The 25,971-nt window shown below is 34.1% G+C and overlaps 1 protein-coding gene across 2 annotated transcripts in view; it reads left to right on the forward strand.

Annotated features, from left to right (window-relative positions):
- Positions 1-25,094, forward strand: part of GAS2L3 (growth arrest specific 2 like 3) — a 39,250-nt gene extending 14,156 nt beyond the window's left edge. For both annotated transcript variants that reach the window (XM_036086022.2, XM_078076468.1), the window contains exons 2-9: positions 9-56; positions 5,060-5,228; positions 6,314-6,429; positions 8,475-8,616; positions 13,869-13,932; positions 14,598-14,736; positions 19,401-19,508; positions 21,069-25,094. In XM_036086022.2, coding sequence (XP_035941915.1) covers positions 33-56; positions 5,060-5,228; positions 6,314-6,429; positions 8,475-8,616; positions 13,869-13,932; positions 14,598-14,736; positions 19,401-19,508; positions 21,069-22,373 — 2,067 coding nt within the window. In that variant the 5' untranslated portion in view covers positions 9-32 and the 3' untranslated portion in view covers positions 22,374-25,094. The remainder of the gene's footprint in view (positions 1-8; positions 57-5,059; positions 5,229-6,313; positions 6,430-8,474; positions 8,617-13,868; positions 13,933-14,597; positions 14,737-19,400; positions 19,509-21,068) is intronic.
- Positions 25,095-25,971: the final 877 nt, after the last annotated feature.

Below are 25,971 nucleotides of genomic sequence, written 5' to 3' on the forward strand. Positions count from 1 at the left end.
ATTTTCAGAAAAGCAATTTCATTTCAATATAGATGACCATGCAACCTGCAATTCAAGTAAGTGTTTTTCTTGGAAAAATATGTATCTAAATTATGAGATAATAATTATGTGAGATTATATAAAATTATAATAATTAGTAGAATACTAAAATTATCCCAAAATGTTTTTACTGTACTAGTTCTTTTAAGCATCAAATTTTAATAACAGGAATTACTATATTTTAACTTTCTAGTCCTGCAAAGATTTTAATTTTAAGCTTTCATTTATACAAATTATTTATAAGAGTCAAAAATTCCTTAGAATTGGTGAGTCCATCTTACTTTTACTACCCTGGGAAGAGAATTGGAACATTTTATAGTTTTCCTCTCCTTTAGTATGTATTTGTAATTTAGTATGTATTTGTAATTAAAAGAACTCTCAATGAAAACAATTATAAATTATTTATTTTAGATAATTATGCCTGTGCCCAGTAATGCCTCTAAATGACCAGGCATCAAAACTTAAAATTTAAAGTGGTTTTTTTTTGTTGTTGTTGTGGTTTGTTTGTTTTTTGGTGAGGGGAGGCAAGATGGAGATAATTAGACAAACCAGAATAATCTTACATTTGAATGATTTCCAGAATTGGTATTTGCTATATTATTCTTATATTCTTTTAAAAGTTTTCTTTTGATATAACTAGAGTATGCTTGAATCTTAAAGATAAAAATCACATTGAAATTCTACCTATAAAGATACAAGCAGTTGAAAATATAATTTGCCTTGCAAAGTGAGACCTTTAGAATCAATCATTTCTGGTTCTGGTTCTGCCACTCTGATTGTGAGATTCTGGCAATTTATTTTACCTCTGCTTCCTCACCTCCAAGGTGAGGTCATTGTTGAGGAAATCAATGGAATCAATGAGAGAATATGAGCAAAGTGCCTACTAGAATGTATGTTGCATAGTAGACACTTCAGAAGTTTGGTTGTATCATTGGTATAACAAAACTCTCCACATTATAAAACTGGAGATTATACCTGTGTCATGAAAGTCTTCCTTCCTTCCTTCCTTTCTTTGTTTCTTTTGAAAGAAGGCTTATCAAGATGACAGTGGGTGAAGACTAAAGATAATTTATTTATCAAATGTTAACAACAATTCTGAATATGATCCTGCTTATACTCCCTCCTATGTGTACTCTGCAGCTATATCCTCTACTCTATTAATAAAGAGTTCTATTATACTCTTTTCCTTTTGGGACTTGGGAGCCCATGGCAGTCTCCCAAGATGTCTTATTCTTGCTCTTTGGGTCCTCTCGAATCCACATTGAGTATGCTCAAAACTCCTTTATTACTCAAAACCATTTTTTATCTGATTATTTCTATTTATCCTCTTTTTATCTAAGTCTCAGAAATGTCATCAGTTTCATGTTAATTATATTTTCTTGATTCTTTATAGGGTGCCTTTTATAATTGCTGCATTGACCATTCTACCCTAATGCCATTAATATTTTAACTTGGTGTCTTTCTTCATAGTTTTGTTTTATAGTTCCATGAAACCTTCTCTGATCTAGAGTGTACAGATCCATCTTTTTTAATTCTTCTCCAAGAGTTGACTCTTGACATCGGATCATGGACGTTTTTGCTTCTCTCCCTGATGAGTGTGAAAACTTTGTAGGATTTTTACCTCTTTCTTTGCTAATTATATTAGACAATTATGTAGTTATTCATAAGTGCCTTGTAGAGAGGAGACATCCAATAGATAGCTTATCAATTGATTTCTTATTAATTTAATACATTAAGATCTTCCTTGCCCCTCTTTTTTTGTATCTTTCATTCTGATTAGTAAATAAACATACAGTCTAAAAATCAATGAACAATAGTTCCTGATCTCTTTTGGGTCATACATAGTCCCCTTTGAGAATCTGACAAAAAGCTATGAACTAAGAAAAGGCCCATTTGTATATAGGCATAAAATTTTGCCTAATTGTAAGTTAAGTTTATGTACATACTCAAGTTCATCTATAGACTGCCTATGGATTAAGAATCTTTGCAAATGACAGCTTTCACATGTTTGAGAACAACCTTTATACATGCAGTTTTTGCTATTAACATCTAACTTTTAACAACATTAATATGCTATTGACTAGCCCAGGTTATTATAGCCCAGGTTTTGTTGGCAAGAGTAGGAGAATCCAAGTACTCTTTTCCCTAATGTGACAAGAAATTAGAATGGCTTCTGTTAATGTTAGCTTCTCCATTTTCACACATGATTTTTTCCAAAACCACCCTTCTAACTATATCACATCTTTCCTTGACAAACATTTGCAACTGCTGTGCCTTTTTTCAACTCAGCCAAATGGTTAAAAGACAAATAACATTCTATTGGCTATAAAATACCTTCGACTGTAAGATGCATCTTGATTTTGATGGTGCAAAGGTCATTTGCTAATGTCCTCAATTATTCAACAAATATTTAACTGACTACCATGTGCTATGTCTTATACTGAGTTCTGGGGTTACAAACAGAAATAAGACATGCTTATGAAAGCAAGATTTAGATAGTAAATCTTTGCTATACTCCCTTTGAAATAATTTTAAGAGAATTCAGAGAAATAAGTAAAAAAGACATCTTGTCTTTTTCCTAAAACTTTATAAGATCTTTATATATTTAGGAGTTCATTCCCTAATCTCTACCCTTAGTTCCTGAAATAATGGCCCTCAAATAAGTTATTTATTTATTTTTTAATCTTTGGGTATTTTTATTGAGTTTCACTACTCCTGCTTGCCTCTCGTGGTATGTATTCATGTTCGTTCTTTGCCTTTGGGATTTTTTTAATCTGCTTGTTTCTCATCATAGAAACTTGGAAGCAGCTCTTTCTTTCTTTCTTTTTTTTTTCCTCCAAAGTTTGTCTGGATTAACAATGGTGTTACGGATTTTGATTTCAGGTAGTAAGACTTGCCTTAAACACACCTCAATAAGTTTAATATATTTTAGAGGGAAAATGATCTACATTTAAAAATCAAGAAGGGAATAGATTCAGTTGGTATTACCTATACTCATACCTCTTTTTTTAAAAAAAATTAAAAAACCTTTATTTTAAAGTAATCACAAACCTGCAAAGTAGCTGTTAAGTGTAGAACAGAGATATTTGTTTGCTGAACCATTTGAGAATAAGTTGCCAGTCTAATGCCTCATTACCTCTGAATACTTTAGTATGTATTTCTCACAAATAAGGACATCGTCCTGCACAACTGCAATGGAATAATTAGAACCAGGATATTAACATGGGTACAGTACTGCCACCTAATACTCAGAGCACATTCAAGTATTTTCAGTTGTTCCCATAATGTCCAATTCAGAATTACATGCCACATTTAGTTGTCATGTCCCTTCATCTGTCTAGAGCAGTATCTTTGCTTTCTTTAATGACCTTGACATTTTTGAATTTCATAGACCAGTTATTTTGTAGGATGTCCCTCAGTTTGGATTTGCCTGTTGTATTCTCATGATTAGATTCAGTTTATGCATCTTTGGCAGGAATATCACAGAGGGATACTGTGTTTTCTCATTGCATCCTTTCAGGTGGAATATGATTTTGATTTGTCCCATTATTGATGGTGTTTACCTCTGTCACTTGGTTAAGTTGCTGTCTGTCAGGTTTCTCTACTGTAAAATTACTCTTTCTTCTCTTTGTAATAAGTATTTTGTGGGGAAGTACTTTGAAACTATATAAAAATCTCATTCCTCATCAAAATCCCAGTTTATTCATGTATTTATAGCTATATGAACTAATAGTTTTCTATTTTATTCAGTGTGTTATAATCCATTTATATTATTGTTTGATCCTCAAGTTGCTCTTGATTTAGCCAGTAGAAGTCCCTTCATGCTGACTTCTATGTCCTTTTGGTTTGTCCCTATCATTCTTTGAGCCCTTCTTTGCTTTCTAGTAAAAGATATTCCAGTCACCATAGGATTCATTCTAGTTTTCTCTCACTGCATAGAAGAGTTGTACCTCTCTTCTTTGGCAGTGAGAAACCTGGATTCCATTTGATAAATCCGTGTGAATATAACAATCTCCCATTGTTGCTGCCATTCCCTCCCTGAGTTGATGGCTTTCTCAGCTCACTTGGGCTCTGACACCCTGCACTGGGATGTTCCCCCATCTTCCCCTGGGGACACCCTCCTCATCCTACTCAGGGTCTGGTACTGTCCCCATGTGTGGACACTCTCTCATCTCACTCAAGCTCTGACCCTTCATTTCAAGCTTCCCTCCAGTGAGAATCCCTCATCACTTCCCTTGAGCTCAAATACCCCTTCCTGAATTGAGAAATGAAAGTCTTCTCTCTAAATAATCTTATATTAAAACATATCTAATTGTATTTCAAAATTTTGCAAGTGTTGGTTTGATAGTATGTTTATGTCAGTTTTTATTCTTAACCAGGGATTGGCCAGGTAGTAAATATTCTTGGCTTTGCGAGTCAGTTAGGCAAAATTGAGGCTATTCTGTAGGTACTTATATAACAACCATTTTAAAATGTAAAAACCATTCTTAGATTGTGGGTCATGAAAGAATCAGGTGACATACCAGATTATTTAGAATTTTTTTTAAGATGACACTGTTATTATGATCAGAAGTTATAAAATGCCATTTATGCATTTATTCATTCATTTATCCATTATACCACACATGTTGCTAGGCGCAGTGCTAGATGCTACAAAGATGTATCTTGTAAGGCAGGTTACATTGGCTGATTTTATAGCTGAGAGGCTGAAGCTGTGGTTCAAGTAACTTATTAAAAAACTAGTTAGCTAGCCAGTGAAGGAAAAATATTATTTGTTGACTTTTATCTTGTAGTTTGATAGTAGTAGAATGCATTCATTGATTTACCACAGTATTGAATACTGAAAATGTGTCGAGTTTCTAGATTAATAGTTTGCTTCTAGTTTATGAACTTTCAGTGAACTGCTATGATTTTACACATATGTATATTATATATGGTCTATAATTCATCATTTGAGTATAAGTGTGGGCTATACTAACTTTTAACAAGGTTGCATCCATTTGGTTGGTGTTTTCTCTAGGTGTGGTTTGGAGAAGACCTGCCTCTAAGTCCACGGAGTCCTCTGACCCCCAGACACGGGCCAGGTTTGGCTGATGTTTGTCAGTATGATGAGTGGATAGCTGTGAGGCATGAAGCCACCCTGTTGCCCATGCAAGAAGATCTGTCAATCTGGCTATCTGGTTTATTAGGTAAGGCTTGAAAAGATACTCAGAATTGTAGTTTTTTACTTACTAAATATTTATTGAGAATCTTACTCTTTGTCAAGGAGTGATCGTTCCAGAGGCTAGGAATACTCTAGTGAATGGAATATTTGATATCCTTGTTCTCACAAGCTTACATTCTAGTTGGGGAGATGTTCCAATTCACCCCGAGCCTTAGGGCTTGGATAGTAAGGCAGTTTGAGGCTTAACAGAAGCGATCTGTAGTAATCTTTGAATAATCAACATTATCATTGTTAATGTTAAAACTTTTTTTTTTAAGTGTATAGGTCTGATTTGGGGTCTCTATTACCAATGCACCACCCCCATCTCATATAAGGCATGAGATTCTGAGGGGAATATATATTGTAGTTAAGATGATTGCTACTTCTGAGGCATTGAGGGGCAGAGGCATGTGAAACCTAGGAGGAAGTATCAGCTTGGAAAATATCTGGCTTCATATTTTCTTTACTCAGTTAGAGACTAGGGTGCTCTGAACTTTCTCCCCAGAAAAACGCTCTCTTTTAAATACAGAATTTCATCTATGGCCTTTCCAAGATAATTAAAAACACTGCACACTCTAATGTTCTCATATCAGTTTGATGATTTGGATAATTTTTAAAAAGCTTATTATGTAATAATAATGATTCTAAAGAAAGGATTTTAGAGGCAAAAAGTCGGTATTCTCTGGGTGTTTGTTAGCTATTATCTTTAATTTTAAAATCATAACAAAATCCATCTTATTTATGGAGAATCTTTTTCTTGTGCAAGCAGTAGTAATGTGCAGTGAATCAAAACTTTAACAGTTAATAGTGAAATATAAAACATTCTGGTTTTTAGGAAATGAGATAAAATGTCATTTTATTTTTTCTTCTACATCACAGATATTTTTGTTTTGGTTGTCTTAATTTTGCATTATCTGTTTTAACTATAGCTTCTAAGAGTGAATACTTGGAGTCTGATCTAGTATTTGTCTCATGTTTCAGCTATAATCTAATTACGTTTAATTAAATTTTAACCATATTGTTTGAATTTACTGTTTCTAGTAGAATCTTAACTTTGAAATATGTTTTTAGGTACTGAAGTTAAGGCAGAAAGATTATTGGAAGAACTTGATAATGGAGTACTATTATGCCAACTGATTGATGTTCTTCAAAACATGGTAAAAGCTTGTGACTCTGAAGAACCCAGGGTAAGAACATGTTTGACAGTAGGTGATTTTATTTGTTTATTTATTTATTTGAGAGAGCGAGCAGGGGGAGGGGCAGAAGGAGAGAGAGAGAGAGAATCTGAAGCAGACTCAACACTGAGTGCAGAGCCCAACGTGGGGCTCCATCTCATGACCGCGAGATCATGACCTGAGCCGAAACCAAGAATTGGACACTTAACCGACTGAGCCACTCAGGCACCCTGACAGTAGGTGATTTTATACCTTGGTACATATTAATTTGTTTATGTACATTTCTATCTGAAAGGTTGCAAACTTCCACCTAACTATGTATAAGACCTTAGGTAATTTATCTAATCTTGCAAAATGGGAGAATTAACATTTATGTTGTCAGATTTATTTGCAAGGATTTAATGAAATTAAATGAAGAAATGTATAGATGGTATTTAGGTTTGTGCCTAGTTTAAGTAAATATCCAGTAAGTAGTTATCTCTCCTTGAGAACAATACTCTTACTTGTGAGAGTTAAATGAGAAAAGAGCTTGTGATGGTTCCTGGCACACAGTTATTATTTTTACTGCTATTATTACTACCATCATCATCACCATCTTTATATTCCCCATACTTTGTCTTGGTGGTAAATTCTATAATTTGATTGAATGAATAATAATTTTTTTAGGCAGTTTTCCTCCGGTGACCCTGAAATCATGATTTGAACTAGATAAGGTTTCCTCTCTTCATCAAACACGGGTCACCTATGAGATCTGGGGTCTCTTAGTGTGGCATCTGGATACTCACCTAGTGTTGGTAGAAATATAAATTGCTATCATCTTATATATATATAGAAAGTAAAGCACATCTTTTGATACATAACATAATTCCCCCAGGGATTTATTCTAAGAAAATAACTACAAATTCACAAATTAATTTTCAAAGAACTTGATTGTGCAGAAAAAGTTAAGAACAATTTAAATGCTCATCAATAAAGAAGTTGTTAAAAATTAATTATGGTACCTAAACTGAGTGGAATGCATTATCCATTCATTAGAAATGACTCTTTTAATAATCTGTTATTTTTTAATTATTTATTATTTTATTTATTTATTATTATTATTTTAATAATCTGTTATTTTTCACCTCAAAAGATGCCTACAGCCTGTTGTTAAGTGTGTGTGCACACATACACACACAGATCAGATTGTGGACTAGCATGTTTGTGTGGCATTCTGTAGGTGCAGATATGTGTATCCTCGTGCATAGAGATGCTTACTAACGTGTGAGTGAGAAAATTTCACTTGACAATTAGAAAAACTCACAAGGCCATTTTAATTCTGGAAAATACAACAACAGGAAAGGTATAGAAGGAACTGGTAAAAGTGGTTATCTCTAGGAAGAGAGAGGAACTGAGTGGTAGAGGTAGGAGACAGACTTATACCCTATTGTGCCTATTGCATTTTTAAAAATCTTAGCATAAATTGCTTTTTCAACTAAAATATAAAAGAGAACTAAAACCCCTCTGCCTCAGCAGGATTATTTAACTATTCTTAGTCCAGATAGTTAAAAAATTAGGATTCTATAAAACTTAGACTGTTAATTTTCAAAGAACTTGAATTAAGAATGGGCTACTACTTCCTTATTTGACAGTCTCCTCAAGAAACTCAGAACCATATTTATGAATGCAAATAAGGAAGTAAGCAAAAATGAGTGTGTCCATTAACCTTTAACATAGCAATAATTTTGTGTTTGTATTGAACTGTGTATGGAGAGACATTTAGAGATACGCTTTGGAATTATTAGACTGTCATTTTTTATTTTAATTAAGACCCCAGTGTCATTTTAAGAAGAAAGAGGTTAGAGATGCTTGATCATACTGCTAATTTTGAATAGATTGATTTCCTAGGAGTCATTTCCTGGAATATACTTAAAGTAAAATAAAATAATTTTTGAAGATACTTTTTCCTCCTAATGTTCTGAACTTTTTAGTCATATTTATTTAGTGATATTAAAATGGATATCTAATGAAAATATCCTTCATATGAGTTTTTGAAATTATTCTTTCATCTTTTCCAGAATTTTCCAATGAGAAAAGTGCCCTGTAAGAAGGATGCTGCCTCAGGTTCATTCTTTGCTAGAGACAATACTGCAAACTTCCTTCACTGGTGCAGGCACATTGGGGTTGATGAGACTTACCTCTTTGAATCTGAAGGTTTAGGTAAGTGTTGTTATCACTGTGTTTAATGTTTATTAGGGTATTTTTGTATGTCTCACATGTAATTTTTTTTCCAAATAAGGACTCAAATGCTGTATCTCATTTTCCTAGAAAAATTTATACTTTAAATATATGTAAAACAATTGGAGAATCAGATTCTAAACCATATATATTAAGCTTTTTATTTATAAAGATCTTTTATATTTAGAATGCCCTAGAAATATTTTACTTCCTAAATGAGTTGGTCAAGGAAAGGTTCTGGACTAATGCTTTGCTAATTAATGTTTTCATCAAGAATTACTCTACCAAAGTCTAAATTACTAGTAATTTCTTTTTAACTGGATAATTATAGAAATAACAGAAGGCCAAATGAGATATACTCATGGTATTTAGATTTACCTTGTAAACAGCAGCTGTCAAGTTGATTGTCTAAACGAGTCATGTTTTTGACAATTCATTTCAAAAAGTCATACTCTACTGAAGAATTATTGACATATTGTCTCATTTACTTTAAGTCAATAGAAGCATCTGTGCAGTGACTAACGTGGAAGCTAGCTAAGTTTTAGACTATTATATATATATTTCCTTAGAGCATTTATATATGTATATACATACACACATAGAATTTTTATTTTTTATTTATTTATTTATTTATTTTTTAAAGATTTTATTTATTCATTTGAGACACAGAGATACAGAGAGAGAGAGAAAGCATGAGCAGGGAGAGAGGCAGAGGGAGAAGGAGAAGCAGGCTCCCTGCTGAGCATGGAGCCCGACGCAGGGCTCGATCCCAGGACCCTGGGATCATGACCTGAGCTGAAGGCAGACGCTCAACCATCTGAGCCACCCAGGCGCCCCCACACATAGAATTTTTAATGTTTTGATAGGAACAGTAGCATACCAAGGGTGGGTGGAGATCATGGGAGTAGTAGGGTTCCCTGGTAGAGAGAAGTATTTTATCACTGACATTGTTTAGAATTGCTGGTTCATGGTGATAATAAAAAACAAACAAATTTTTAGGTGGTTTTATTATAGTTTGAAAATTCTCTGAATTAAAAAAAAAAGGAATAACTAGTTCACTGCCTTAAGCAAAGATTCAGGTTATTAGGTAACCATCTGTTCATAGTTCTATGCCAAACATAAACTGAGCAAATAAACTAAAAACAGAACAAAATAAAATAAAATTCTCTGACTGTGCACACCCTTGTTGCCTGCACACAGGGTAGGCTGCTCCCACTGCTACCCATTTGATATTCCTCTGGATATTCCTATCCGGTATACAATTAAAAAAATGTAACGGGTTACTATTTTACTTCCCATTTTGCACCCTGCTTTAATCCAGGTGTGCTGATTGTTATTGACAATGAGGTTCATTAATGGCATATGCAGGTTGTAGAGATCAAAGGAAAGAGGAAATGCTTTGAATTCTCTAATTTCCAGTTTATTGTTTCTGGAAGGATATAAAATTGTATATTTCTCATTGTTAGTAGAAGCCCTCTTCTGACTGTCCTGAAGGTCAGCATAGGACTAAATAAAGCACTGCCAGTAACAGTAATTCATTTCTAGGCATTGAACTGATGCGCTAGTATTTTTACTTTCTAAAGGTTTCAGAGATAAGCCTCTAAATTTTTACATTTTGCTAGGAAATCAAAGCAATTAAAAAAAAAACAAATACGCTATGCTTAAAAGCTACTTTTAGAGAAACAAGTTTAATAAAAATTGCAGGACAAATTCCTTTTGGTATGGATTTTAAAGTCAAATATAGGCCTTTTTATTGCTCTGGAAGGGTATACTTTGTGCTTGGGGTATGTAATAGATGATATTAATGAATCAAAGAACTGCCATTTCCACTGGGGGAGTCAATGTGCATGTTATTCATCACACAAACCATTATTCTGTTAGGGTTCAGAAGTTTCCTAGAGCTTTTAACTCTAAGGACAGGAACAGAAAGGTAGATGATCCACAACTACCATATTGTGCCTTTGGCTGAATTCTAATGATCAGGGTTTTTTGTTTGTCTGGCTTTGTTTTTTATTAAGGATCTTTGTTTGAAGGATTAGATTAGTATTTGGGTTCCTTTTAAAATATTAAACAAAATTTTCTAATGTGCTAGAGTATACAGAACATAATCTCCTGTCTTAACCATTTTAAGCATATTTGGTTTTGTTTTATTTATAGCATTTAAAAAAATTGAGATACACTTTGGGGTACCTGGATGGCTCAGTCAGTTGAGCATCCAACTCTTGACTTTGGTTTGGGTTGTGATCTCAGAGTCATGGGATCAAGCCCCCATCGGGCTCCGCGCTCAGTGTGGAGTCTGCTTATTCCTCTCCCTCTGCTCCTTCTCCTGCTTGCGCATGTGTGCTCGCTCTCTGTCACGCTCTCAAATAAATACATAAATAAATAAAATCTTTAAAAAACAATTGAGATGCACTTCACATAACATAAAATTCATCATTTCAAAATGTACACTTAAGTGGTTTTTAGTATATTCACTGTGTTATGCAACCATCACCACTAATTAATTCCAGAACATTTTCATCATTCACAAAAGAAAACTCATAGCTATTAACAATTAGTCCTTCTGGCATCTTCAGGCATCTATGGATTTGCATATTCTGGACCCTTTAAATAAATAGAATCATACTATATGTGGCTTTTTGTGTCTGGCTTTTTTCATTTAGCATGTTTCATTTATGTCATAGCATTCAATAGTACTTCATTCCTTTATAGAGCTGAATGATTCCATGTATGGATATACTACATTTTTAAAAAACATTATCATCTGATGGACATTTTGATTGTTTTTTCTTTTTGGTCAATATGAATAATGCTGCTGTCTACATTTGTTTACAGGTTTTTGAGTGAACATATGTTTTTAATTCTCTCAGGGATATAGCTAGAAGTGGAATTGTTGAATCATATGGTAATTCTATATTTATCTTTTTAAGGAACTACCAAACTGCTTTCACAATGGCTTCACCATTTTACATTCCCACTGGCAACGAACAACTTCACATCTCCGCCAACACTTGTTACTGTTTTTTTTTTTTTAAATGACTCTCCTAGTGGATATGTGAAGTGGTGGCTCATTGTGGTTTTGATTTGCATTTCCTTAATGATTAATGATGTTGAGCATCTTTTCATGGCTTATTGGCCACTTGTGTGTCTTCTTTGAAGAAATCTGTATTCAAATCTTTTGCTCATTTTTGGGGGGTCATTGGTCTTTTTTTGGTTGACTTGTAAGAGTTTTTTATTTATTCTGAATACTAGGCCCTTATCAGATATATGATTTGCAAATATTTTCATCCAGGGCTTAGGTTGCCTTTTCACTTTCTTGATAGTGTCCTTTGATGCATGAAAATTTTTAATTTTGATTAAGTTCAATTTATCTTTTCTTTGATTGCTTGTGCTTTTGGTGTCATATTTAAAATACTATGGCCTAATCCAAGGTCACACAGATTTTCACCTCTTTTTTCTTCTAAGAGTTTTATAGTGTTAGCTCTTATGTTTAGGTCTTTGATCCATTTTGAGTTATTTTTTTGTATTTGTTGTGAAGTAAGGGTCTAAATTCATTCTTTTGCATGTAGATATCCAGTTGTTCTAACACCATCTGTTGAAAAGACTGCTGTTTTCCTTACTGAGTTGTCTTGCCACCCTTTTTGAAAATCAACTGAACACAAATGTCTGGGTTTATTTCTGGGCTTTCAGTTCCATTCCACTGGTCTCTATATCTGTCCTTGTGCCACTAACACACTGTCTTGGTTACTGTAGCTTTGTTGTAAGTCTTGAAATTGGGAAGTGCGAGTCTTCCGACTTTGTTCTTGTTTTTGCTAGTCTGTCTTTTTACAATTCTATATGAATTTTATCAGCTTAACCATTTCTGTAAAAAAGGCTGTTGGAATTTTGATAGGGATTGCACTGAATCTGTAGGTCAGTTTGAAGAGTTTTGTCATCTTAACAATATTATGTCTCCCAATCCATGAACACAGGATGTCTTTCCATTTATTTGTATCTTCCTTAATTTCTTTCAAGAATATTTTGTAGTTTTCAGTAAACAAGTCATAAAATTCTTTGGTTAAATTTGTTCCTAAGTACTTTATTCTTCTTGAAGCATTGTAAATTGAATTGTTTTTTAAATTACATGTTCAGATTGTATAAAGTGAAATGATTTTTGTATATTGATCTTGTATCCTGCAACTTTGCTGAAATTGAGTTTGCTCTTATACTATTTTTTGTAGATTCCTTAGGGTTTTTTTATGCAAAGGACAGTGTCATCCAAATGGAGATAGTTTTCCTTCCTCCTTTCCAATCTGGATGCCCTTTATTTGTTTTTCTTGCCTAAATGCCCTGTCTAGAACCTCCCATACAATTTTGAATAGAAGAGGTAAGAGTGGACATCCTTGTCTTCTCCCTAGTCTTCAGAGGAAGATTCTCAGTCTTTTACCATTAAGAATGATGTTAACTCTGGGTTTTTCATAGATACCCATTTTCAGATTTATAACGTTTCCTTCCATTCCTAGTTTGTTGAATCTTCCTTTTTTTTTTTTTATCATGAAAAGGGTATTTGATTTTGTCAAATGCTTTTTCTGTGTCTACTGAGATAATTGTGTGTTTCTTTTCCTTTATTCTATTAATATAGTGGATTATATTGATTGATTTTCATACGTTGAACCAACCTTGCATTCCTGGGATATATCTCACTTGCTGCTGGATTCAGTTTGCCAGTATTGCATTGAAGATTTTTACATCTATATTCATAAAGGATATTAGTCTTTAGTTTTCTTGTGATATATTTGTCTGGCTTTGGTGTCAGGGTAATATTGACCTCATAGAATGAGTTAGGAAATACTCCTTCTTTTCTGATTTTGAAAAAGTTTGAGAAGGCCATTAACACATAGTCCTAAGCTAAAGATAGTTTAGAATAAAATTGAGGTGATATATCTCTTCAAATAATATCTCCTGTTGAGAGACCTGAAATATAAACAATGTAATGTTACTAAGCCCTTAGTTTTTTTAGACTTAAAGTGTTACAAATTAGGGTACATGCTAAGTTTTCGTCCTCTTCTTATTAGCCAGTTTTTAAAAAAATTTATGGACGATGATAATATGTAGAGAAAAATGTCTTTTCTAAGTCTCCAAACAAGTAAACCTCCTGTCTTCATTATTATTATTTTTTTTACTTCTTCCATGCCAGAAATGTATTTCCCTATTTAATTTTGCCCTTTAAAATATGTGGTCTTATTTTTTCACAGTTTTGCACAAAGATCCAAGACAGGTGTATCTTTGTCTTCTTGAAATTGGTCGAATTGTGTCGAGGTGTGTATTCCACATTATTTCAGAATTTCAATGTCATTAATCTTTTAAAAGCTACTTTTAGATAGAACACTATTTTCTAAAATAAAATAATTCTTGATTAAAATAAAATAACTTAATTTCCTATCTTTTATTTATTTTTTTTATTATTAACTTTGTTCTGTTTGCATGAGCTGTGTCATGTGTCAACATATGCTCACCCATATACCTTGCCATCATTTAGTATTAAACTGTAAAAGTGGTTGCTTAAATTTTTTAGACTAAGAATATGGTAAAAGCATGTAAAACTCTTAGCAATTCAAGGCAAGGCAGATCATCTGGACACAAAGAGGATCTGATAAGAAGGCTGAGGCTTAGTGTCGTCCATACCTGACTCAGCCCCATCTTTACTCTGAAGCTGACTTTAAAGGGGGCTAACTTTCAGGATCCCTGGTTGAATACTGGAGCATCCAGTAATCCCAATATATGCTGTAATGTGAAGATTATATCCTGAATTTTTGACAGCTCTTGGACATTAAAAAGCATTTCCAGATGTTCCAGTGAAACAATTGGTGGAAGAGAGTCATATAGACTTCACTTTAAAAATAAAACATAACCTATTGTGATATGCAGGGAAGTGAATGGGTCAGACTTTTCTTGAATGATGAGATCTCCTAACTGGTTTTCAGATATGGGGTTGAGCCACCAGTATTAGTAAAACTTGAGAAAGAAATTGAACTAGAAGAGACCTTACTTAATACTTCTGGGCCTGAAGATTCCATTAGCATTCCGAAATCGTGCTGTCAGCATGAAGAGCTGCATGAGGCTGTAAGTAATTGCTGTATTTTCTCTCAACTGTGATGTGTCAGAGTCTCATAGTTTGCCACAGGTGATGCTGTGTTTAAAAGAGAATGTTTCTTATTCAGAACATACGCCAGTACTAACTTCCACTCCCTGGTGAATTTAGGGCACCATATGTTAAAGGTGATGTGTTGTTGTTTGTGTATGATGAGGAATGGATGTGTATTTGAGGAGTGGGGAGGCAAATAGGCTGGAATCCCTCATGAAGGGTACTGGAAGCCAAAGAATTCATTGATTCTTTTTTTAAACATAGTAGTGTTATAATCTGATTTGCAAATTATAAGGATTACTCTCATGGTCATGTAGAGGTTATATTGGTTTTATTGTAATAATCCAGGCCTATGATGATGAGAACCTGAACTCGGGCAGCAGTAGTGAAGGTGAAGCAAGAGGAACAATAATAGGACATATTTTGGAGGTAGAATTGAAGAATCCTAATTCTGATAGGGAGGGAGAAAACCTAGGGTGATTTTTAAGGTTTCTAAGTAAATGGTACACTGATACTTGGAATATATAGGAGGAGGAAAAGTTGTAAGAGCAAATTGATGGGGTTTTGGGGAATATTCCCCTGACAGAATGTATGCAGACTTTTAGATGACGGGTCTCAACTGGGAAGTCTTAGAGCTTTACCTGTCCATCATTATGCAGAGGTCACTAGCAGTTGCCCCAGCTGTGGGCTGTGTCTTCTGGAGTGACTATAGTCTAGTGAGTGATGGAGGTGAACTGAGTAGCAAACATTATTTTCTGCTTCCACTGTTGCTTAGAATTATGGTCTTTTTCAGACCGTTGTATTTGATGAAAGTGCTTAAAATACAAAATTATTTAAGAAATAACAAATAAGTCATTACTGATAAACATTTAGAAAGTATTGCTTTGATTGTTTTGTTTAACATAATAAAAGTCTATAGTAAAAGATTTGGATATCCTTGCAAGACAGATTAAGAAAATGTCAGCCTGATGGGGATGCGGAGAAAGGGGAACCCTCCTACACTGTGGGTGGGAATGCAAGCTGGTGCAGCCACTCTGGAAGACAGTATGGAGGTTCCTCAAAAAGTTGAAAATAGAGCTCACCATACGATCCAGCAATTGCACTACTGGGTATTTACCCCAAAGATACAAATGTAGGGATCCGAAGGGGAACGTGCACCCCGATGTTTATGGCAGCAATGTCCACAATAGCCAAACTGTAGAAAGAGCCAAGATGTCCATCGACAGATGAATGGATAAAGAAGGTGTGGTACATATATACAATGGAATATCATGCAGCCATTAAAGGAATGAAATCTTGCCATTTGCAACGACATGGATGGAACTGGAGGGTGTTATCCTGAGCGAAATAAGTCAATCAGAGAAAGACATGTATCATATGACCTCACTGATATGAGGAATTCTTAATCTCAGGAAACAAACTGAGGGTTGCTGGAGTGGTGGGGGATGGGAGGGATGGGGGGGCTGGGTGATAGACATTGTGGAGGGTATGTGCTATGGTGAGCGCTGTGAATTGTGTAAGACTGTTGAATCACAGACCTGTAACTCTGAAACAAATAATACATTATATGTTAAAAAAAAAAAAAGAAGAAGATAGCAGGAGGGGAAGAATGAAGGGGGGGAAATCGGAGGGGGAGACGAACCATGAGAGACTATGGACTCTGAGAAACAAACTGAGGGTTATAGAGGGGAGGGGGGTGGGAGGATGGGTTAGCCTGGTGATGGGTATTAAAGAGGGCACGTTCTGCATGGAGTACTGGGTGTTATACGCAAACAATGAATCATGGAACACTACATCAAAAACTAATGATGTAATATATGGGGATTAACAAAAGAAAAAAAAAAAAGAAAATGTCAGCCTGAATATTCTTTACCAGGCCAAAATATATTTTACCTATATTACTGATTTATATGATGACTGTCAATGTCAGTGTGTGACACAGTGGTAATGCAGTAGGTTAAAAAATAAAACTTATTTTAAATCTTATAGAACCTAAAATAATAATTAAATAAAGAAGAAAACATTGGTAAAATATTTTTTATTGAATAGGAAAGACTATGTACAGTTTGATAAGAAAAGCATTTCCAGAAGTAAATGGGCAAGGACTGTTGTTTACACAAGAGGAAAATACAGTGTTGAATCTTGCTGAGAATCAAGGAATTAAGATACACAATTTGCGTCATTAGTAAAAATTTTTTAAAATTATGAAACCTGGTGCTGATAAATTCTGGTAAAAGTCTACTTAGGGATTGCTACTTGTGATGGAAAATGATGTAAACTTTTGCAAAACAAGTTGACAAATGGATATCAAGAACCACAAAAATGTTCCTCTTTCATTTTTATTGTAATTGAAGGGTAATCCCCCAGAACAAATGAAAGTATTTATTGTGCTATTTATAGTGGTGAAAATTAGAAGCAATGTGAATACTCTCAAATAGAGCAATGGCTAGGTGAATTAGGATTCATTATCTTAACAGAATAATCATTATATGTGATCATTCTGAAGACTATGTAGCAATAAGAAAAATATTTTGTGAAAAGTATGTATATATAGACAAACTATAAGAAAAAGAATGAAAATAATCAATAGGTTAGTGCCTTTTTAGATGATTTTAATTTCTTTAGCTATTTCCTTTAGTGTTTTAATGTTAGTTATGCAGTAGATAAAACCATAAGAGAACACTTTTTATCCGTAGCTCTTATTTCTTTTAGGCCTACTCCTTTGTTTAGATTGTGGGTTAATGCTAATTTTTACTGCTGAATGTAAGTGGTATTTGGATATTTTAAACAAAGCAAATGACTTTTCATATTTACATTCTTGTTGTGAACACTAAAAAAGAACACATTTCTTTAAATATGCATGTGCTACATGAATACATTCAGTGTCCACCTATACATACATGATCTACAGAGATTTTAGAGTCGTGTTTAAAGTAAGGAACAATTATCATCTGATTCATTATTTAGAGTGCTGTATTTAGCTATAATTCTGTATGCTTATGAAACTTTTAGGGATAGAAAGTAGTGACCGAAAAAAACACCTCCTTTCAGATTACTTTGGTTAACTAATGTGTAAACGGTTATAATAATTGTGAATTCTTTACCCATGTTCAGTTTCTATTTAGCTCTTTTATGCAGGCGTCATGTGTGTGCATGAATGTGTGTGTACACAGACACACATACCAGGCTGTGAACGAGAGAAACTTAATTGAATGGCTTATGAAAATCAGTTCTATTTACGATCATATTATTTTGTTAGATGAATGATGTAGAGAGATAAATTCCGGACCCTTCTGATCATGCCCTGGTGAATCCACCTTTAGCTGTTCATTTTGGGTAGATAATGAAGACAATCATGCATTTCTCTTAGTGCTTAGCTAAATTGGGCATATCTGAAGAGACTTTGGTTTAACATCATACCCAAGTCCAATTAAATGAGTTTGTGTAGATATACACTGTGTGACAAATAATTGAGAAAAATATTTCATGGCCTTGCTTTTTCAAAAATGTGATTTTAGGAAAACAAAATATTTTCCATGGTGACTGATATGCAACTTTTTTCAATCAAACATCTCAACAAATATTTTTATTTTTTAATCAGTTTATTATAATTTCCATATTTTAAGTATAGAATTCCTGAATTTCTTTTTATATTCATTTTTATAATTTTTTAGATGTTTACTGCAGTTAAAAATTCTGTAAGCTCCTTGAGGGATAGAAGTAGGGATTTCTCCCCAATTCTCATCTCCTTAGCAGACTATTGAAACAAAGTGAGCACTTTTAGAAAAATGCCTCTTGAATTGAATTCTTTAGAATTTCACCCAATCTTGGGTGAATAGATATAAATACGCCTCTGGTTATTTTAACAGTAACTTTGGAACAATCTTGATATCCCCCTCCAAATGTTAATTTAGCATAGTGTTAAGGGACAAGTGCGAATTCCTACTTAAGCTTTATGTGACTGGCCTATCTTTGACTTGACACAGATATATTAATCCAGGGCATAAAACAATTCAAGCTTAACAATGAACTCAGGTGTTTCCTATGACTTAATGAATGTGTTTTGAATTGACTTCACTGTTGTACACATTCACAGACCTCCAGCGGTCAATGAGTGCATTAGGACCCTGATTGCGCTTAGGCAGAAAGAGGGAGAGAGAGGGCGAGAGGTGGGGTAGGGAGGGAGAGAGGGAGACCCAAGACTTCATCACTGGGGCTCCTGGCTGGCTCAGTCAGGAGAGCATGCAACTCTTGATCTCAGGTTTCTGAGTTTGAGCCCTACATTGGGTGTGGAGCCTACTTTAAAAAAGGAAAAAAAAAAAAAAGATTGTCACTGTCAGCTTTTATTAGATTAATGTCTAATCTCAGCATCTTTCAGGGAGCTGGCTGGCTCAGTCCGTGGAGCATGTGACTCTTGATCCTCAGGGTCATGAGTTCAAGCCCCATGTTTGGTCTAGAGATTACTTAAAAAAAAATCCTAATCTCAATATTTGTCAACAAGTAAAGGAGAGATAATAAATGGTTCAAGTGTCTTTAAATTTTTATCTTTGAATTTGATTTTCCCATCTATCAAATAACCTTGCATTTTAATGTTAAATATTTTTTGTCACAAGCACTAAATTTTGTTTATTTTTAATCTTAGGTTAAACATATTGCTGAGGACCCTCCTTGTAGTTGTTCCCATCGATTCTCTATTGAGTACTTATCTGAAGGACGGTACCGACTTGGGGATAAAATACTCTTTATAAGAGTAAGTCCATCATTTACATCCTATTTACATACAGGTCTTATTTTGAAATTGGATTTATTGTTTTACCAAATTCCTTTTGCTTTCCTTTTACTTTTTAAAAAATTGGAATAGGGAGTGTTATTAATGAAATAATTTTACTGTACAGGAAAAATATGGAATACTTGCTTTCATGAGTATATAATGAGTTTGGGTAGACACCTTTAACACAATAAACTACCAAGGGTAGCTAAGACTATTCAGACATTTAATATAATTGTTGGGAAAAAAATCTTTGTATACCTCAGCTAATTTATTCTTAAACTTTTCAAATTTTCTAAAAAGGAATTTCCCATCATAAGAAAAAACTAAAACAATACATGTAATAAGATTAAATATCAGTAATAAGAAAAGGAGGTAGAAACATTGCAGTTAATAATAATGTATAGATTGGGTCTTAAGTATAAAATCTTTTTTCATTGACACAGCATCAGTGTGTTTACCAGTATCCTGATGTGCATATTCATTTCCTTCCTTTGTCCCATCTGCGATCCGCAGTTGATTAACTGTCCCGTTTATTGGTAAAGAGATTGAAGTTTCACCTGTTCAGTATTCTGTCCACTTCTGATACAAGAGCTCTTTTATTCCCAATTTAGGAATATAATATAGAAGTATTTAAAAATATTTCACCATCCATATTTTTAAATTTCATGTATTATCATTACCTCCCCACACCCCGCCCAACTCACACAGAAACATTTCCAAGACTTTCTATTTTTTAATTAGCTTTCTTTTTTTAAGGCAGTCTGATACAATGATGGTGCACAGAGCATGGGATTTAGAGTTAAAATTTGCAGGGCAGTCTCCTACAATGGTGCAGAGCTGCCTGCTGAATGAACAGGGGCCTGAAAATCAGCTGGGACTGTGCTGGCCCACCCGAGGATGCATCTTGTCTGCACAAAAGCACCATTTGGGTTGGGCAGCCTGGTATGTTTGAGGCCAGGCCAGAGCTGTGTGATCTGAGACAATTTCCTCAACCTCGCAGAGCCATAATTTTCTTGCCTGCAAAGAAGAATTAATCATAAATTATATCAAGGTTTATGAAAGGTTAAATTGCTAAAATATATATGAAAGTAATTTATTGTAAAGTACAAATTTTAGTTGTTTTTATCTTCCTTCCATAATTTTTTTTCTTTATTATGAGGCATAGTTTCTGTAAGTACTCATTTCTCCTTCTCTTCATCTCCCTCCCTCTTTCCTCTCTCTTTTCTTCCTCTTTATTGAACAATATTGCCCTTGCAATTTTGTATATTTGTAATTTGGATTTTTAGGATGCAAGTTATGTGCAAAAGTTTTTCTTACAAATTAGAGGACCTGTATTTAGTTGCATGATTCAGTATGAATTAAATTGATTATTTTAATAATATAAGAAATAGGCTATCAATTTATGGTGAAGCTGCTGGCAAATACTCTGAATTTCATAGGTCATATACATCACAAATTATGACTGCTAATGAATTGTAACTGTGAATCTTACGTTTTTTTGTTTTTGTTTTTTTTTTTTACTTTCTTTTGGGGGAAAAGATGCTTCATGGAAAACATGTCATGGTCCGTGTTGGTGGAGGCTGGGATACTCTTCAAGGATTTTTGCTTAAATATGATCCCTGTCGAATATTACAGTTTGCTACATTAGAACAAAAAATTCTAGCCTTTCAAAAAGGAGTTTCCAATGAAAGTGTACCTGACTCGTCCGCCAGAACACCTCAGCCTCCTGAAATGAATCCTTTGTCAGCTGTTAGCAGGTTTCAGAAACAAAAATCAAAACCTGGCACGCCAGTTGGTATTCCAAGGAGCAAAGAAAAGCAGGTACGTCCACCGGGTGCGATGCTGCCTGCATCTTCCCTGAAAGGAGGGAATCTGGGCTCTGTGTTGGTCTGTTCCAAATTGCCAAATTCTCCGGCAGCGTCTTCTCATCTTAAGCTCAAATCTTCAAAAGGCATCGCAAAGAAACCACAGGCTCCTTCAAACAATGCAGTAGATAAAAGCACTTCTTCACCCGCCTCATCAAGAACCGCACCTTGTGAATCTCAGTCAGTGAGAAAACGTATCTCATCACCCAGTACTCAGGCCAAGCTTGTTACATCCCAGAAGCCCAGAGATGTGCCTGAGTCTGCACTTTTGCCAAATAAGTCTTCTGGAAAAACTGAACCAAAGCATTTGAAACACATTCCTGTACCTTCCAGGGATACTGCAGAGTCTCACTCCGTGGCACATTCAAATTCATCATCAAAGCGTCCAAAGCCGCCTAAGGCAAATACACACGTAAGGCCTAAACCTTCCCCCTCTCTCCATTCCCCTGCAAAAATGACAAAATCCAGTTCCAAAACTATACCCACAAGTCTAGGAACACGATCTCAGCCCTCTGATGGAGCCCCCCAAGCCAGGGCAGTGCCAGCACAGAAACTTAAGTCAGCCTTAAATGTAAACCAGCCACTCTCCGTATCCTCAGTTGTACCCACAAAAGTTGCACAGGAATCAAAAGATAAGAATATGGGTTCAGTTGCCAAAAAGCAGCCCCAGAATAAAAGTCCATCCCAGAAGAAGGGACCCAGCTCCTCGAAGTCCCCTGGCCGTACTCCACTGTCCCTCGTGAGTCTTCCCCAGTCCTCTGTCAGGACACCACGTGTACCAAAGTCAGCACAGGCTGCCACCAAGAGCCAGTATTCAGCTCAAGGGCCTCCGAAAAGTGGCAAAGCCCCGGCTTCAACCAGGAAACCACCCTCATCTGGTAAGGAAGCAGTTAGTGGAGATAAAAAACCTACCACAAAGAAGAAGGAAGACGATGACCATTATTTTGTTATGACTGGAAGTAAGAAACCTAGGAAATAAATACAAATGTGTCGTTTTAAGAAAACGGGAAAGGAAGAGAGTGAATGTGTTAGCCTCGCATCTTGAAAGTTTCTCCTGTTTGTGTTTGTCCGAATAGCTCAGACATTAGGCACAGTAAGGTGGGGGTTGGAGGTTGGGGATGGGGGTGAAGGGTGTATCAGAATTCACATTTCTGAATTTTCCAGAAGGTATCCTTTTGAGGTAGACAGTTGTAAACTTGCCATAAGGTTCTTATTAATAATAGACGTTGATATGATTTTCGATACATAGCATCTTTGTTAATGTCTGCCCTCTAAGGGAAGTGAGTTAAATAACACTACTAGAGTTACAACTATAATTGCTGTATTTTTGAATATGTATTAAATATGGAGGTTATATACTGGCTAATAGCAACCGTGGTGCTGTTAATATTAGTTATTGCATTTTGGTAAAATAGCAACGGTTTGGCACTTGTCTTACAAAAGGCACCTAATTTAATTTTTTGATCAGGATTATCTGATTGAACAATACACCAGTGGCTGCTGCTGATTAGCTTGATGTTACTCGAGGGTTGGCAGAATCCTGGTACTTAAAATTTTTAAGCTTTCCAAATCAGAAGGAACTGATTTTTTTGACTGGCTTATATTAACATTGGTAATATTTTATTATATTTCTGGTAAAAAAAAAAACACAAGATATTGAAATATAAACTGAAATTTAGTAAAAAAAAAAAAAAACCCAAGACTTTTTATATATTATTTATAAGAATCTACACCTTATATTTTAGATGGATGTTGTGCAATGTGAAAGGGGAAACTGATTTAGTAACTTTTTGCATATTACAAATATTTTAATATAGTTTCCTCTGAGTGCAGATATGAATTTTTACATTTAAATAATGTTTTAACATCAGAACTATGTGTTAACAATCTTAAAATTAAGGTGTTATTAAAGAATCTTATGTTGGTGCTATATAAAAATTCTATCACGTGATTGTTATTTTTCTTTAGATAGCACAATGCCAGTTTTAATTAGATCCTTCCAATTACATTAATTTTCTTTAGTAAAGTCATGCTGCTTTCAGTTTTTCAATGGCAAGTGGACAGGATATAAGCAGCATTTTCTGCTCTCTAGGCAGATTCTCCAAGGAACATATCCACATCATGTAATGACTGCATAGGTTCCTTTGCTCTAAGGTATTTGTAAATAATTTGTTTTTTTAAGGGATTGTGGCTATTTAAAAAATTATTAATGTACTTTCAGAAGTTTTAAGGGTGTGTTTAATAACTTTATAGTATTATCAGTTATCATAGGTTATTATATTCAATATTGAGGTTTGTGTTTCCCTATTTTAAGCTACAATGTGTTTTCTAAAGAAAAATAATGGTTTACACAAATGTGCAATTATAAGATAAGCATCTTAAGCTGACTACTAACATTCTATAGATTATAAAGCAAGAAAACTTTGTATAAAACAAAGTGATCTTTTGTCTGAGGAATACAGTTAAAATCAGAGATATATGCAGGCTAGTTTTTGGAATAATGGATACTTCTTAAAAGAGACAGTCTCTAAATTTTGGTTTAGTTCTGTTGCTCTGGGCATTGAGAAAATATTTACATTTTTGGAAAGTGAAATCAGTGTTCAAGAAGTGCTAGAAGCTTTACATTTTTAGTGATCAGAAATATTTAATGCATCTTTCAAAGAGAAGAATTTAACTTTCAAGAAGGAGTTTATTCCCACATAAAATCAAACAGTACTTCGGTATTGGTAACTTCTAGAACTTAAAAAACAATGATATTCTAACCAACCTATGAAATAAAGTAGATTTTACAATATTAAACAGTAACTTTTATATAGAGTAATCAGGAATAAAAGTATCCCATAGGCATCTGGCACAAATTCCAAGAATGTTTTGGAAAATTGGAAGTTAATTTGTAAATGACCCTATTCTTCATCAGTAGGGAATTTCTCCAATTGTGTTGATGTTGAATGATCCCTTTCAAGATACCCTTGAAGCTTACCCTTTCAAGATAAAGATTTTCAAAAATAAACAACAGCCGAAAGATACTTTCTTCAAATATATTTTGAAATGCTCTTGAAGAGCTAGTGTTTCTAATCATTTTCACAGTTTTTAAAATACATTGTTGAAGTTGGAAAGACATTTTCATTTCTTCTAAGAGTGCAAGGTTTTAAAAGATTTTTCATGTTTCATATTTAACAAAATGAATTAAGCTTAAATTACTAAAGCACCTGGTGGAAAAAAATAACATGTATTTTCAAAAAAGAATGGAATGAGTTTTTATTTTTCTTTGCTAAAATTTGTGAACATGACTGGTATATCAAACTGATCTTCAGAGGAAAATGAAATGCTGGTTATTTTTAGATTGTTTGGGCTTACAGCGGGCATTTATGTCTTACATCTTCAAAATATCTTGATGAATTAGGTGACCTCTAACTTTCCTCGCCCCACGGAGTTTACAATTTTTAATGGATAAGGGAAATTTTTTGAGAAACAATTACTGTTCCTTCTGCAATCTATTAATCTCTACCTGATTTAAAAATCTGTTACTTCTTTAAAAGCCTTCAATAACAGGTTGTTTTGTTACATTTGTACATGCAGGTCCACATACTGACTCCATTGGAATCCAAATTTGTATGTATTCTTTTCTTGTGCAGCAGTGTATGTATCAAATTTTAACTTCTATTTTCTCAAGTATTAAAACTTAAACATATGCATCAAATTCTCAGTGTGCTTTTTTTGTGTGTTGTGAATGCATTCTGATCACTCGGTTCATGTGAGAAATTGCATAAATTAAGCACTCATAATTTGAGAATAGTTTTGATTTTGCTACTTAAACTGCCCTTTTCATACTTGTGGAATTCACGTCGCTGCTCCCAGGAGATTGTAAGATTCTGCCATTAAAGAGCAGTATTTGTTCTCTAAGTTGCTGTATCTGTTAGAAGTTTGTCTCAGTAAGGCTCATATTTAATAATCACCAAGATAATGGAAATAATTTATCAGTTATTAAAGCACAGTTCTATGGCCTACACCAGTCTTGTGTTCATGGAAGTCTCCTGACAGTAGGAATTTCCAGTTCCTGCAATTCTGTCTTGATTTCACACTCAGTGGGAAGAGTCTTGAAATACTCATGTTTTTGTATATTCATGATCAGAGCAATTATAAAAAGCAGTTCAGTATGTATTCAATATGTATTTCCTGTGATGTTTTAAAAAAGAAAACAGGAAAACACCACGTAGGCCAAATTCTTATTATATTTTCCTAAATATTTGTGGGGAAAATTTGTGTATAAAGTTTTGAACTTAAATTCATGAGTTTATGAAATTTGGGGGAATATTAGGAAAACATTAAACAATTGCCAGTAAATATGAAAATACAAATATTTTATTAAATTTAAGCTGTTTTCCTATAAATGTACTGTTTTGTTCTTATAGGAAAACACAAGACTTGATCTTGAAGAAATAATACATGCAAAAATTTAGTGATGAGTTAACTTTGGCACATAGTAATATTGGTATAACTATAAAATAGAATATAATATAGCCATTAAAAATGATGTAGACATTGATTTAATCTTTTTTTTTAAGATTTTATTTATT

Source organism: Halichoerus grypus, chromosome 6, assembly GCF_964656455.1.
Source record: "Halichoerus grypus chromosome 6, mHalGry1.hap1.1, whole genome shotgun sequence".
Taxonomy (NCBI): Eukaryota; Metazoa; Chordata; class Mammalia; order Carnivora; family Phocidae; genus Halichoerus; species Halichoerus grypus.